Here is a 14,213-nt window from a genome sequence, read left to right as displayed (position 1 = left end):
TGAAGAGAAGGCCACAAAAATACATTTTTCCTTCAGCTGCTTGGCAAGGGAAATCATCTGATGGGGCTTATCAGAGCAACATGGCTGGGGCAGGCCTGGACTGCCTGGGACACCAATCCTAGTGACTCTGTTCTTCACAGGTCACGTTCCTCCTGCTCTAATGGGAGCCAATAATTTTTACCTCTGGATGACAATAATTTAAAGATGAGTAAATCAATTGGATTTTTGTTTCTCAGCTCCACTGGAAGGTTTAAGCCATTGGGTGCTTTGTTAAATTCCTTGGAAATTGGCCACGTGCAGGATTGCACTGCCTTCAGTTCAGCCAGATAACACAATTCTTTCTTAAAGATATATTTGCAGTCTTTACCCAAATTGTAAGTGTGCAGGAGAAGAATAAAAGGAAGAAACCAACAGGTGAACCAGCAAGCAAAAGTTAATACAATTATTCATGTAGTCACCTTGTAGCCATTGTTCATGCTGTGCCTTTTTTTTTCCCTTTCTCTGAACTGTTTCTTTTGTCTAGACTGTAAGATCTTAAAAAATCATGTGTGTCCTTGTCCTGAAGCATAGGAGCATGTTAAGGTCCCCCAAGACTGGAGACTTAAGATGTTTGGGAAGCCTTATCTTTTTAAGTGGGAATTCTCATCTCCAGTCTGGTCAGACCCCAAGAGCTTGCCTGGCCTTTCTCAGGCTCTTTGGAAGAGGCAAATCTTGTTATGTGCATTGCTGGAGTGCTTGTTGTGCTATTTTTATGCTGCTCAGTTTTTGTATGTGCAGCTGTAGTCAAGTGTTGCTTCTTGATCCCAGACAACTGAGATTTTCCATAACCTTTGACTAAGAAAAAATGTATCTTTAATCACAGCTCCCCTTCACAACAGGCAGCATGTACGAAGATTATATAAATATTATATTAAGCACATTTTTTGGCAAATTGCTTGCATTGGTGTTGCATTTCTTTCCACCAGAGTCTGGGTGATAGAAAAAATAAATTATGAACTTGGGCCATAAAGGAAATTAATACTCTGGTGTGTGTCTCTTCTGGGGATTCCTCATCAATTAACTGCCTTGTTAAAATAACTCTGACATCCATTTATCTACCAAGAACCCAGATCAGGGTTAAAGATTGATCCCATTGCTCTTGGTTTTTGGTAGGTATTTTGTGTTAAACCTGCATAGGTAGGAATAATTTTTCCTTGCTTAGAAAATTAGCATTCATACTATGCCTTCTAATCACAACTGAAGTGGAAAAGGTTTCATGACCCTTCTGATCAACGTCCTGAAGTTAACCCTGAAGATTAGCTCCAAGTAGATTTTGGTGGCAATTCTTCTTGGGCTCACCTGGTTTCAGACACTGATGGGACACTGATGACAGATTTTCAAGTTATTTCATTCAATTGAATGTAATTACTGATTCAACAAATTCTATCAGTGGATGAACAAGTGTTAATCTATGATACAAAAATCAACACAGGTGTTTGTCCTCATGAATAAATGCAGCATGTATTTATGACAGAGAATCTGTTTCATTCAACTAATTTTGGAAGGGTGGCAGAGGAGCAGGGAGGAAAGGGTACCTTTGGAGGGCTCTTCTGTTCTAGGCCAGTGACTATGAAGAGTCACTTGTGCCCCAGGAGCTGATTTATGCATCTGGGAGAGCAGACCCACACTCAAGGATCACCACCTCCACTATTTACTAAAAGGAAAATAGGATTAAACAGAGATCACCCTGTTTCCCAGCTGCCTCAAAGACAAGGAAGCAAACACCTACCTCTGTGTTGGCTCTGCTGATGGTTTGCACAGCCCACAGTGCCCAGGGCACGCGGGGTGCCCGTGCTCACACACCCACTGTGGTTCTGCATGGGGCACCGTGGTGCTGGGGGAGGCTCAGGCTGCCTGCCCACTGCAGCCAGCTGGGCTGGATGCTGCCACTTATCCATGTCCTCTTACTCTCCTTACAGATTTGTTGCTATGGTGAGAAAAGCCAAGCCTTAAATATTGAACTCCCTTCCTGTTATCTCAGCTGGTATCTCCTGTGTGCAGGTATCAGCTGGTGTGTATTAAAACAAATAAGATAATAAAGAATATAGGCTTTGTACTGCGGGCAGGTTCTACCTCCAAATTTTGGGTTGGTTTGGTTTTTTTTTTTTTCCCTGCTTCAGTTCTAACTTGGTTTGTTTTTGCTGAAACTAACCTTGAACTCTGCCCAACAGCACAGAGGATTACAACTGTTTATGTCTTAATTGGGGAATAGGACCAGTAACCTGTCAAATGAAATCTTTCCTCTTGAGAAGTTACAGTCAAATGCAGGACAGTTCCCACAAAATGTTTTGCTATATTGTTTGGTGTTTGCTTGCAGTCTGCACCAGCAGATTAGAGCAGAGTTTGGAGCACTATATGGCTTTATGCTTAACATGTAACTGGAGGAAAATGAGTTTACAAGGTGTTCTATACAGTGCAAGCCAGCAGCTTCACTGGAAGCACTCCCAGGGCCTCCCTCTGACCTCCTCAGGCTGTTGATAACGCTCCTGCTGATTTACTAATGCCAGCACAGGACACTGCTCAGCCTGTTTTAGAGCCCCAGGGTGGAAAATAACCAGGAGGGAAGCTGCTGCCAAATCAGAGCACAGAGATGCTGCAAACAGGACAAGTGTTCTGCCTCTGAGAGTCCCACCAGCAGTGAAAAACACAAACCAGACTTTTCTCGAGCAGAAAACCTGCAAGCCCTTGCAGCCCACGGCCCAGCCCTGCGCGAGGCTGGCCGGGAGCACTCCCAACAAAGGAGCTGCTGCTGCGCCCACATTCTTGTGGTGGAAATGCTGCTCTGCTGCCCAGCCCCAGGAATGGCAGATTCAGAAAGCTCTGGAACAAAGTGGGACACGTTCTCCAGCGCAGAGGCATTTTTTGTTTGTTCAGCATAAAGCAAGGTCTGCTGTTTGTGCTGGATGTTTAAACGCTCCCTGGGAGCCCACAAACGGTGCTTCAGGGCTCACTTTTGTTGTTTCCAAGTAACTTCTGAAATTGCAATCTGGTGAATCAGAGGAATGAAGGCTGATATTCCTGCTGCTTCTCGGAAACAAGGGATGTCAGGTCCAGGGCAGTAGCAGAGTCTGTGGCCCCTGAAGACAACTTTAGATCTTTCTTAAATATGGTGTGTTTTTTATAAACCTTTTCACCTCTTTTCTCAAAATGCCTGAGCAAGGGAAAAGGTTTGGAGTGAATGATTTTCAAACAAAACAGAGATACAGAGATACCAAGGCATTGTAAGAAAGAGCCACTTTCTCTTTAGGTAACTGGTAGCTTAAAAAATTTGTGTTCAATCGGTGCTGCTCTGAGTGACACTGAGGGGGTTGGGATACAGAGTCTGGCATTCAAGCTCTGGAAATTATTTCTGTAGGAGCTGATGTTTCACTTTTGAAACAATAATCAGAAGTGAACTTTGACACTGCACGTGAAAAAGAAGTGGCAAGTTTTAGTTAAAAGCATTAACAGGAAAGCAGTGAAGCCTTGTGCACACCTTCAGTGCTACTGGCAAACGGGGGGTGCTTTATTCAGAGGCAATGAAACCTCTGCTGCTCTGGGGAGCCCCTCCAGCTGCTCACAGGCTCAAGTGTCACTGGAGGCAGTTTCTGTGCTGTTGCCTCCTCCTCCTGGTCTCATGTTTCTCTGCCTCCCCTCAGCTGCTCCTGCTGGGTGAGCTGCTCACCTGGAAGCTCTGGGCACAGCAGAGCAGAGTGTGTTTGGGAGTTAGGGGGGGCTTTCTGCAGCTGCAGAGTGACAAAAACCTGCCCCAGCCCTCCTCTCTGCCCCTGAGCTTCCACCCACGGAGCAACCTGAGCTCTGAGTGACCAGCCCTGTGTGCCACGAGCCTCCCATGCACTGCCAATGGCGTAAAGGGCATTTTAAGGACTCACATGCCATCTCTTTAATTTCAAGACATAACAGTTGCTGTGATCTGTTTTGGGAAGGATTTATTTCTTCCAAGAGAGGTTTGTACTTGTATAACAGGAGAAGCTCAGCATCCAGCTGGAAGAGATGCAGAAGTGGTCTGGAAGGATCTGCTTCACATACTCCTGATCTTGGTTTTATGGCTTCAGTCCAGATCTTTGGATGAAGTGAAATGCAACAGCAAATGATAGCTAATAGGGACCTAAAACAACTTCTGGAGTCCCAAAATACATCACCCCCTTGGTCATCTAACCATAGGTGTGGGCTGTTAATCCAAGCAGAACTGAAAACAATGTCTCAGTGTCAGACTAAACTGATTTCTAACAACATGGGAAATATCTCTACACAGATTCTGAGTTTTTTAGTCAGGGGAATAAGGCAGATGAGAACTTTTCTTATTAGGCAAATAACAAGCTACTAATATCCTGTTTGTATCTGAGAAGCTTGTGAATTCCTTGGAAGTGCTTCCTTCCATCTGTTTTATGCAAGACTTAATCTAGACCTTACCCTTCAGCTGAACTACTTATGTCCTGGTTACATCAAAGCATTTAAAGGCTCCTCATTACAAGTATCTTCATTCTAGACTGTAAAATTATAATTTTGCCTTCAGAGCACTCAGCAGGTCAATTCTCTCTGTTTGGGATAGTTAACTATGGTAAATACTTGGGATTATTTGTGGAGATATGAGTCTTAAACAACATAGACAAAAAGATAATGAGCCATTGAAATTAAAAGCCTGGCAATGTAAGGACAGTTCTAAGTGACAGTCTTCCCTCATTTCTTAGAGCAGCACATGGAAAAAGCCTGGAAATTGATTTAGTGTGAAGCCTGTGGTGCAGTGACAAGTGAGCTGTGCCCACAGCAGGTTGGCCAGTCCCCCAGAGCATGGAGATCAGGAGCTGCTGTGATCACAGCCTGAGCCCATGCCCAGAGGCAGAGCTGTGCCCACACAAGGCCCGTGCCTGGGTCACTGCTGGCTGCTCTCCAGCACACCCCAGCCTGTGGGCTGGCTCTGGCAGGTTGCCTTACACAGCCAGACACACAGACAGGTTTTCAGACCTGGAAAAAAACACCCAGCAGATGTTCCGTGCTTCCACATTGTCTGCTGGCACCACATGCAGTGCCTTTCTAGTCTCCATTCCTGAGTCTGGAGCAAGACAAGCTAAATTACATGAAATTCAGTGTCTTGGTGGTTTTAGACACAGTGTGAGGGGCAAGGACAGAAGAGCTACAATAAGTAGGATGAATAAAGCAAATCCTCTTACACATTCAGAGCTATTATTTGAAAGTGGCAAACTGCATTCATGCCTAAGTTTGCATTATTTCAATAACAAGAAAAGGAGCTGTTCCAAGAAATAAGGGAAGTCTGTCACTTCCCAGCCTCACTTTTCTTTAAGAAAAGCCACAAACCCACACTTGGAGACAGGGTTTCTGCAGGGCTTCTGTGGCTTCTGACAGTGCCAGAGCCTCTGCAGCTCCTGAGGAAATGTCTCTTTCCTGATGCCCACCTCAGTGCTTACTTTGGTTAATGGATTGAGATAATACTGTCCAGGAGAACCTCAGACCAGCCCCCAATTAGGCACCAGTAGCTGAATACTTGAAGCATATTAAATTACCTCAAGTTACAAGCACACAGCTCTGATCCCTTCCAGGCATAAGGAAGACTTGAAATTCATGGTAATTTTCTTTGTGTGAATAGCAAGGTGAACTTTGCTTTCAATTTCAGTATTTAATACAGAGCAAATATCAGATTTCCTGTAGCTTGGGAGGAGCGTGTTTGAGTGTTCATGTAAGTTAAAACACATTTCACAGACAAAAAATACTAAGATAATATTGTTTCCAATATTAACACACATTTACCAAGCTATCTCTATAAGAATTAGATAAAACTATTAATTCTGGGCCAAAATCCAATTATGACTAATTTTTTTCAGGGGCCTCCAGCTTGTCAAAGAGCTTGGTAATAACAGAGTATATGTTTCTGAAAGCTGTGACTAGGGAATCCAAAGGCTTAATTATGTTTCCTGTGGTATCTTCTCAGATCCTCCTCAATGCAATAATAAGAAGTGAACATAAGAAGTGTAGCAATTCTGCAATGGTTTACACCAACCAGCTTAAAAATTAAGGGTGCAGCTTTGTAAGTCCCCAATACACACAGAGTGCCGTGCAGGGCAGTCCCAAAAATGAGAGAATTAGAGAATTAGAATGAGAGAATTAGAATTACCTGAATTAGAGCCTAAAATCAGAGAAATGAGCATGTGATTTCCCCACCCCAAGATGAACATGCCAACATCTTTATCTCAGCTGGGCCAGGGTTTCATGTCTTCTCCCAGCTGCTTTGAAATAGGTACAGTTAAGTCTGTGGCCTGGGTTACAGAAATCAGTGCTTTTGCATATCATTTGTGGGCTTAACTGCCTTGCATATAGTTATCCAGGGGAAAATCAAAGTGGGGGCATTGGTTTCAGGCCACTCCTCTGTGCACAGTGAGGAGTTGAAGCACACCCTCCTTCAACTACAGCCACACAATCACATCTTCTCACCCCCTTTGCCTCCACTCTTTTGCCATTCCCCATCATTTTTCCATTTCTCATCCTCTTTCCCCGTCATCCCCTCTTGCTATGCCTTTTCCCATAAATTTTCTTTTTTCCTGTGGTTTCTCTGAGGCATTACCTCCCAAGCTCCCAGCCCAAAGGACAGCCCTTGGCAGCACCACAAGGCAGCAGTGGTGCCCCAGGAGGACCCTGCCACCCCAAAATGCGCTGCAGCAGAAGACAAAGAGACACTTGCTGGTGCTTCCTGGTTTTATTAAGAATCCCACAGTCAGGTTCTCAACCCCATGGCAAGGGTGCTGAGGTAGTGCCACCCTGTGTGCCCCAGTGTCCCCAGGGTGGGAGGATTGCCTGGGGGGGTCACTTGGCCAAGCCCTGGGTGTCACAGCGGGGTCCCTGCCACTTGTCATAGCACTGGCAGCTGAACTCCTTGGCCAGTTTGGAGATGTCCTCCCCAGGCTCCAGGCTCTGTGTCACCAGCCAGGGCTTGGCAGCCTGCAGGTTGATGGAGAAGCGGGAGGGGTCCAGGTGCAGGTAGCCCTGCTGCTTGTCCCGGCGCACACAGCGGCCCTGGCCAGAGCACAGGCTCTGGCTGCACAGGTCAGCACTGGCTGTCACATTGACAATGTAGTGGCCCAGGGGACCCTCCACGTAGTCCTTCAGCCTCAGGCACATCTCCTGCAATGGCATGCGGTGTCACAGCCCTGCACAGCTGAGGAACTGGGGGTCCCTGCTGCCAGGGACCTGATGCCACCATCTGCACTCACCTTGGAGGTGCTGTAGTCCAGGCTGCCCCAGAAGATGATGCCAGCAGCACCCTGAGCCGCGCTCTCCCCGATGGTGTTCACCAGGTCCTCCTGCACCCACAGGGAGAGGAGAAGTCAGCAGCGCTCGAAGCCCCCACACAGCCCCAGCAGAGATAAAGACTCCCTGGTGCCACCCCATCAGCCCAAGAGGTGCCCACTATCCCCACATGCCCATCACCTGGGAAAGGAAGTGCAGAGTGTGCTCGAAGGCGATCTGGGAGTAGGGCAGGACGGGGATGGCACTGGCGAGGACTCCCTGCTGGACAGCGAAGGCCTCGGCCACGCGGTGCCGCACGTAGGGGAGAACCTTGCGGGTGCCATTGAGGCAGAGGGGCAGGTAGATGCTGGGGTAGAGCGCCCGGCTGCTCCTCCAGAGCCAGGACAGGTTCTTGTTCCTCTGCTGCTCCACATCTGGGCACGTCCCGTTGTAGGGCAAATCAAAGTGATTGTTGTAGCAGTCGGGGAAACCATAGAAGCCCCAGTAGGCGCTGGGACGGAGGCTCTCACCCAGCCACAGGGTCTTGTTCATGAAATCGCAGGCGCTCTTCTCAAACTGCTGCTTGGCCATCGCCTCCACCTCCTTGGGAGGCCACTGCGGGTGCTGCTGCCGCACCAGCTCCTCCGACTTCTGCTGGTAGATCTCCATGGAGTCCCAGTTACGGATCCACAGTGGGCGCCACTTCTCCCAGTCAATGACAGCCAGCCCAGCATAGTCAGGGCTGGGCAGGGTCATCTTGATGTCCTGGGTGGCCTGGTGGATGTGAGCCTCCAGGCTGGCATTCTGGGGGAGCCCCCCATTCACTGGCACCCCCTCAGATGTGTAGTAGGGGAAGAGACCTATCTTGTCGCTGTAGAAGAGGGTGATGTCCTGCCCGGTGAAGGACTCCTGGTCATTGGCCAACACATCAAAGACCTCCAGGCTGAGGGTGACATTGTGCTCCTGGGCGCAGCGCGCAGTGGGGATGTTCCAGATGGTGACAAAGGGGCGGTTGACGAGAACAGGACCAGGCCCCCCAGCATGGGTCAGGGCAGGCAGGAGCAGCAGGAGGAGCCAGCAGGACCACACTGATGCCATGGTGCTGGAGCTGCCTGGGGAGAGCTGAGACCTTGAAGCTTTTATCCCCAAGTCAGGACCGGCGTTAATCCACACCTCCGTTTCCAAGCGGTGCCGGTCACCACTTCCACTTCCTCAAAGTCCCCGGATTTATCAGCAGCTGGAGCCCAGCAGAGCGGTCCCGGAGTGGGACGGCAGCGTCAGCCCCGCGTAATGAGCGGCGGCGGCGGGCTCGGCCGGGAAGGAATGCGCAGAGTCAACACCCCATGACTGGCCGGCGATGAGTGGGCTGGAAAGACAAACAGACACGGACGGCGCGGGGGGAGGAAGGTCACGGCGATGGACGCGGGCTGCGCCGCTCGCCAAGCGGAGAGCGCCGGCCATTCCCTGGCGGGAGGAGGGCACTGCCGGGAGGGAGCGCACGGCACCGGGCAGGAGACACGGGACACTCCCGCAGCCACAGGAGGGCACTGCCTGGGGCCACTCAGGCGTGGGGCCAGGAGGCACAGAAAGGCACGGCCTAGGGACGCCCACAGCACAGGACAGCAGGAACAGCGAGCACGGCACGGGGACTCACAGCAGCCGAGGAGCGTGGGCAGGGAGTGGCTGTGCCAGGCGGGGCCGCTCCATGCCCAGGGGCACCCCTCGGGACAGGACAGAGGGCGGAGAGGCTGTACGGGCACAGGCAGAGCAGGTCGGAGACAAGGAGCCATGCGAGGGCACCGCTGGGGGACACTCGTGGCACGGGACAGCGGAGCTCAGGGGCGGGCGCGGCCCAGGGGTGTCCCCGGCCCCGCGGGAATGAACCCACCCCCGGCCGTGGCGCAAAGCACGGTGTCCCCACACGGCGACCGCGGTACCGGCGGCTCCGGAGCCCCGCGTCCCGGGCGCTGCCGGCGGCTCCGGAGCCCCGCGTGCCGGGCGCTGCCGGGGGCCGGGCCACGCAGGGAATCCCGCGGGGCGGGGCCGGGGCGGGGCCGCACGCAGCCTCCACGTGGGTGGCCCGGCCGTGGCTGCCCACGCGGCTCCGGCCCCTTCCCCGAGCGGCTCCGGCCCCTTCCCCGAGCGGCTCCGGCCCCTTCCCCGAGCGGCTCCCAGCAGAGCAGAGCTTTCCTCGAGCTCCATACCAACACACACCGCTTCCCGCCACCCCGTCCCGGCGCTTGTGTCCGCGAGTCGAGTGACCCGTGCCCGCCTCGCCCCACATCAGCCCACAGCTCTCAGTCTGACCCAGCTTTATTCGAGGTAAAGCACTTCAGTGTGGGGCAGCACACGGGGGATCAGCACCACGCAGCACCCGCTCCCCGCCCCCGTGTCCCTCTTGCCCCCATCCCTCTCCTTACAACAGGAGAGGGGTCCCCCTCCTCCCCCCATCCCCATGAAAGGCGCCTGCACTGCAGCAGGGTGGGTAGAGTTGGGGCAACCGCAGAGCTCTTCCCCCACACCGCCACAGTGAGGGACAGCCCTCCATAATTAGCTGCCTCCCAGGCAGGGTACGGATATCTTAAATAGGCTCCTCCTACACCGCCAGAGAAAAGGGCAGCTCAGTCCAGGGGCGAGTAGCACCAGCTTGCAAGCAGCAACAGCACCCCAAGTCCCAGCGGTGCCAAAGGGCCAGGGGCGTGACTGCGGGGGCCAGCACGTGTCTGGCAGCCACTGCCCTGCCAGCCCTGGTAGCAGTGGCAGTGAAAGTGGGTCCGTAGGAAGAGGATGTCAGCAGAGGAGAGCTGGCCCTCGGCCCAGAATAGGGGGCGCTCGGGGTGGTCAGCATCCCGGCGCCGCAGCTGGAAGTTGGAAGAGTTGAGGTGGAGGAAGACATCGGCATGGCTGTCCTGGCGCAGGCAGCGGCCCCGGCCCTGGCACAGCGTCGTGCTGCAGAGCTCTGCTGCTGTTGTGACATTCACAACGTAGCGTCCCAGGTCCCCCTCCAGGTAGTTTTTCATTAACTGGCACAACTCCTAGGGAAAGGGAAGCACCAGGGTGAGACCCAAGGAGAAGTAACTCAGATGGAGAGGACAGCTCAGCCACTGGTCCTCCCCTCTGGGGCAGGTGATCCCTCCACCCATCTACATCCCACACTGACCCCAAACTTACCCGGTTTCTGGTGTCAACTGCGTCACCCCACAGAATGGCCCCAGCTGCACCCAGTGCCGCACTCTCTCCGATGGTGGAGATCAGGTCTGCCTGTGGGGACAGGGTCTGGTTAGTGCCCACAGAGCCCATGCAGCACCCACAGTCCCAGCACAGTGTGCTCCCAAGTGTCCACTGCAGGATCAGGGACCCAATCCCTGCTCCAGGGAAAAGGGACTGTCCCAACAACTTGGGGGCCAGGCTTCCCAATACTGCCCTCCTCCTCCTCAGGGGCTAAGCCAGCACAGCACAGGGGCTGTGGGCTCACACACCTCAGGGTTCCAGCTGCCAGGACCTGAGTCCTGCAGTACCATTTCCCTGGAAATAATTACCATTGGTGCAAGTCCTGCTGCCGGACATCCCATCCCTAAGGGAAACAAATTGTGGCACCCCATCATCTACCCCAGAGAGGGGCTGAGCTGGGGGTCCTAGGAGAGGAAGCAGCCCTCCTGCTCCCTGGGGCCAGCTGCAAACCCATGCGAAATGGTGCTGCTTCCCACCACACGGAAACAGTCAAACCATGGGTGTTTGCCAGTAACACCATGAGTGCCAACACCAGCCTCCAGAGCCACCCTGCTCCATTGGGAGCAAGGTGCAGAGGAACCACCTCAGCTGACCCCAAAGCCCAGATGCACAGGGCTTGGAATGAGGATGTCCCAGTGGTGCAGCCCTACCTGGCTGAGCACATTCAGCTTGCGGACGTAGGTGGGCCGGGTGTAGACAAAGACAGGCAGGGAGTAATCATCGTGGTGCTTCTGCGAGATGCGCATGGCCTCCATCACCCGCGCCCGCACAAACTTGCGGCTGTTTGGAGTGGAGTCCAGGAGCGGGTCGAGGTAGATGGAGGGGTAGAGCGCCATGCTCTCCTTCCAGAGCCACTTCAGCTGGTCGTTGCGAGACTTCTCCACATCTGGGCACTGCCCGGTGTAGCTCTCCTTGTTCTTGCTGTAGTCGTGGTTGTAGCAATCAGGGAAGAGGTAGAACCCCCAGAGCTGTTTGGGTCGGAAGCTCTTGGCCTTGCGCAAGGTTTTGACCATGAACTCCTGGGCAGCCGACTCGAACTCAAACGCTGCCTGCTTGTTCACCTTCTCAGGGGGCCAGGTGGGATGACGCTGTATCACCAGTCCCTGGGACGCCTCCCGGTAGATATCCTTGGGCTTCCAGTTGCGAGCCCAGACAGGCCGCCACTCCTCCCAGTCGATGACGGCCAGCCCTTCTTTGGTGGATGAGCGGATGTACTTCTCGATGCCCTCCTGGAGGCGGGCGAGGTGCTCGGACAGGCTGCTGTTTTGGGGGACACCACCATTGACGGCCACACCTTGACGGGTGTAGTAGGGGTAGAGTCCCAGGCGTTCCTTGTAGAAGATGGTGAGGTTCTGCCCCACGAAGCCCTCGTTGGGGGAGGCGTCCAGGTCGAAGATGCTAAAGTCGAACGACACCTGGAAGCGGGGCTTGCAGTCCTGGGTGGGCACATTCCAGGCCACCAGGAAGGGCCGGCGGGTGAGATGGGGGGCGGCCGACGGCTTCTCGGGGGGCTGCCGGGCCAAGGCCAGCAGGGCTAGCCAGGGAACAGCCACCGCCGCCGCGGAGCCCCCGCGCATCCTGCCCGACAGGACCTGGGGGCGGCGGGAGAACAGAGTCAGAAAGGGGGGCCGGCAGGAGGGGGTGCAGGCAGGGGCCGATCTGCCCGCACCCCCCAAAGCAGACCCCGATCCGAGTCCCCTCCCGGGGCAGAGAGCGCCCGGGGGGTGCGGGCAAAGCCCCGAGTGAGGGCTGCTTCTCGGGAATCCCGGTCCCAAGCGGCTTCGCCCGCTCGTGCTCTCCCGAGTGCCGGCGCGGCGCTGCCTTTGTTCGAGCCGGGCAGACAAAGCGCCGGGGCGCGGCCCCCGGCGGCCCCGCTCGGCTCCCGCTCCCCGCGCGGCTCTCACCGCGCCTCAGGCCATCCCCCGCCGCGGGCTCCTCAGCACCGCCGCCGCCCCCCCGCCGCCCCTTTTAAACCTTCCGGCCCGCACCACCCGCGGGGGCGCCGGCCCCGCCCCCGCGCCCCGCCCGCGCCGCGCCGGGCTGGTGGCACCGACCATCGCGAGGCTCCGGGCTCCGGACGGCGGCGGAGCCCCGCCGCACACACACACCTCCGTGGGGCCGCGGTACCGGGCACCGGGCACCGGGGAGTTATCCCCCTGTCCCGCCGCGATTGGTACGGCCCGGGAGGACCCGCCCCCCCCACGCGGCGGAAAGGGGCGGGGCGGGGCCGCGGTTGGGGCCGGCAGGGGGCGCCACGGCTGGCAGGGGAAGCGCGGGCCTGAGGCGGCCGGGGGTCCCCAAACCGCGGTGACCCGGGACCGGGCTGGCCCCAGCGGGGTGGTGGTATCCTCAGGGTCGTGGTCACTCCAAAACCACAGTGAGAGCAGACTGGTGGTGACCCCAGGGCGGTGGTGTCCCCAGGATCATCATCACTCCAAAGTGGGGACTCTGGAATGGTGGTGACCCCAGGATGGTATACCAGGATCATGTTGTCCCTAAAAAGTTTGTGATCCTACAATGGTGGTGGCTCCAGAGTGCTGGCAAGCCAGAGTGCTGGTGTCCTCAATGGTGGTGACAGCAGCAGAGCAGTGTCCCCAGGACAGTGGTGACCCCAGGGCGGTGCTGTGCCGGACAGGACATCCTGTGCAGGGCTCGGGCAAGCGGTGCTGCTGACTCAGCCACGGCCCCGTGGGTTTCCTGCCCGGAGGGGACAAGGGGGGCCATGGGTGTAACAGGGCTGGGGGGGCTTCCTTCCCAGAGCGCTGCTGAGGCTCCAGCCAGTCCCCTCTGGCAGGCAACAGCACAGGCGGGGCTCAGGGACCAGCTGTGTGGCATGTGGCAGTCCCCATGTCCCCTGCCTGCCCAGGCCAGGGCTGGCCCCATTGGGCTGAGGGCAAGCGGGGTGCCCCGCGCAGGAAGCGCCAGATTGCGAGGGTGTGTCGGGGCCGACAGGGGAAGGAAGCGGGATTGAATCTACGGAAGTGCTCCCCAGCCACCCAGCAGCTCCCTAAGGATCAGGCGGGAGCACCAAGCCCAGCATTGTTCGGTGTCCGCTCCTGGTGCCTCACCAAGCCCTGGGGCAGGCACCCGCAGCTGGCTCCAGTTAGTGGCACCACTTAGGTGTCAGCTTTTGTGGTGAAGTTCCCACCGAGATGGTGACAGCTCTGCTAGGGTTGGGTGCTGCATCCAGGTCAGCCCCTCCAAATCCAGGCTGTACCCCACAGCTCGGCCTGGCCTGCAGGCAGTGCCAGGCACCAGCTGGGAGAGGCGCTGGGCAGCTCAGCCGCTGGCCGGGCGGAGGCTGCCAAAACCCTTGGGAGAGATTGTGGGGAGCCAAGAAGTCCCAGCGCTGCAGGCACTGCCCTTCCCCTCTGGGCAGTAAACAGGCTCCCTTGGCCAGCAGCTAAAACTTTCCATCCTCCTCGTGCGAAGGTATCCAGCCCCACCGGCAGTGGGGTGGCCGGAGGGGTCACACGTTTCCACTGCTGGGAGGGCTGGAAGTCCTCAACGTGACGCAAATTCTCACTGCTGTCCCCTCAGTGGGAGCATCACCTGACTTGCTTTCCCTCCTTCCATCCCCCAGGGAAGATTTGCTTTTGGGAAGGGGAAGCTGGGCAGATCCAGTCTCCCCTTGCCCTGCCGAGCATGAGATCATTCCAAGTCATTCCCAGAGTGTAGAGGGGTGCGGGATGGCAGCACCAGGC

The 14,213-nt window shown here is 55.4% G+C and overlaps 2 protein-coding genes across 3 annotated transcripts; both read right to left on the bottom strand.

Moving 5' to 3' along the window:
• Positions 1-6,745: 6,745 nt before the first annotated feature.
• On the bottom strand, positions 6,746-9,202 carry HYAL1 (hyaluronidase 1). The gene is made up of 3 exons (XM_054640259.2): positions 7,480-9,202; positions 7,263-7,352; positions 6,746-7,173 (listed from the first exon to the last, which is right to left on the bottom strand). Exons 1-3 carry the CDS (start codon positions 8,374-8,376, stop codon positions 6,856-6,858), a joined length of 1,305 nt encoding a protein of 434 aa, XP_054496234.2. The 5' UTR covers positions 8,377-9,202; the 3' UTR covers positions 6,746-6,855.
• A 531-nt stretch (positions 9,203-9,733) lies between these two features.
• HYAL2 (hyaluronidase 2) lies at positions 9,734-13,613 on the bottom strand. 2 transcript variants are annotated; one of them, XM_077184487.1, is made up of 4 exons: positions 12,564-13,613; positions 11,160-12,101; positions 10,450-10,539; positions 9,734-10,313 (listed from the first exon to the last, which is right to left on the bottom strand). In XM_077184487.1, exons 1-4 carry the CDS (start codon positions 12,564-12,566, stop codon positions 9,900-9,902), a joined length of 1,449 nt encoding a protein of 482 aa, XP_077040602.1. In that variant the 5' UTR covers positions 12,567-13,613; the 3' UTR covers positions 9,734-9,899. The 2 variants fall into 2 exon arrangements, with proteins under 2 accessions (XP_077040602.1, XP_077040603.1); XM_077184488.1 differs by lacking the exon at positions 12,564-13,613 and adding an exon at positions 12,414-12,467.
• Positions 13,614-14,213: the final 600 nt, after the last annotated feature.

This window comes from Agelaius phoeniceus, chromosome 11, assembly GCF_051311805.1.
Source record: "Agelaius phoeniceus isolate bAgePho1 chromosome 11, bAgePho1.hap1, whole genome shotgun sequence".
NCBI lineage: Eukaryota > Metazoa > Chordata > Aves > Passeriformes > Icteridae > Agelaius > Agelaius phoeniceus.
This window is presented reverse-complemented; position numbering and strand designations above follow the sequence as displayed.

What these genes read in the sequence shown, in the direction of transcription:
- HYAL1 (XM_054640259.2), bottom strand. Translation starts at nt 8,376, where the DNA reads ATGGCATCAGTGTGGTCCTGCTGGCTCCTCCTGCTGCTCCTGCCTGCC. An exon ending in CTCTGCACTTCCTTTCCCAG is followed by an intron (nt 7,353 to 7,479) that starts GTGATGGGCATG and finishes CTGTGGGTGCAG; the next exon opens with GAGGACCTGGTGAACACCAT. An exon ending in TGGACTACAGCACCTCCAAG is followed by an intron (nt 7,174 to 7,262) that starts GTGAGTGCAGAT and finishes ATGCCATTGCAG; the next exon opens with GAGATGTGCCTGAGGCTGAA.
- HYAL2 (XM_077184487.1), bottom strand. An exon ending in AGCTGAATGTGCTCAGCCAG is followed by an intron (nt 10,540 to 11,159) that starts GTAGGGCTGCAC and finishes CTGTCCCCACAG; the next exon opens with GCAGACCTGATCTCCACCAT. An exon ending in CAGTTGACACCAGAAACCGG is followed by an intron (nt 10,314 to 10,449) that starts GTAAGTTTGGGG and finishes CCCTTTCCCTAG; the next exon opens with GAGTTGTGCCAGTTAATGAA.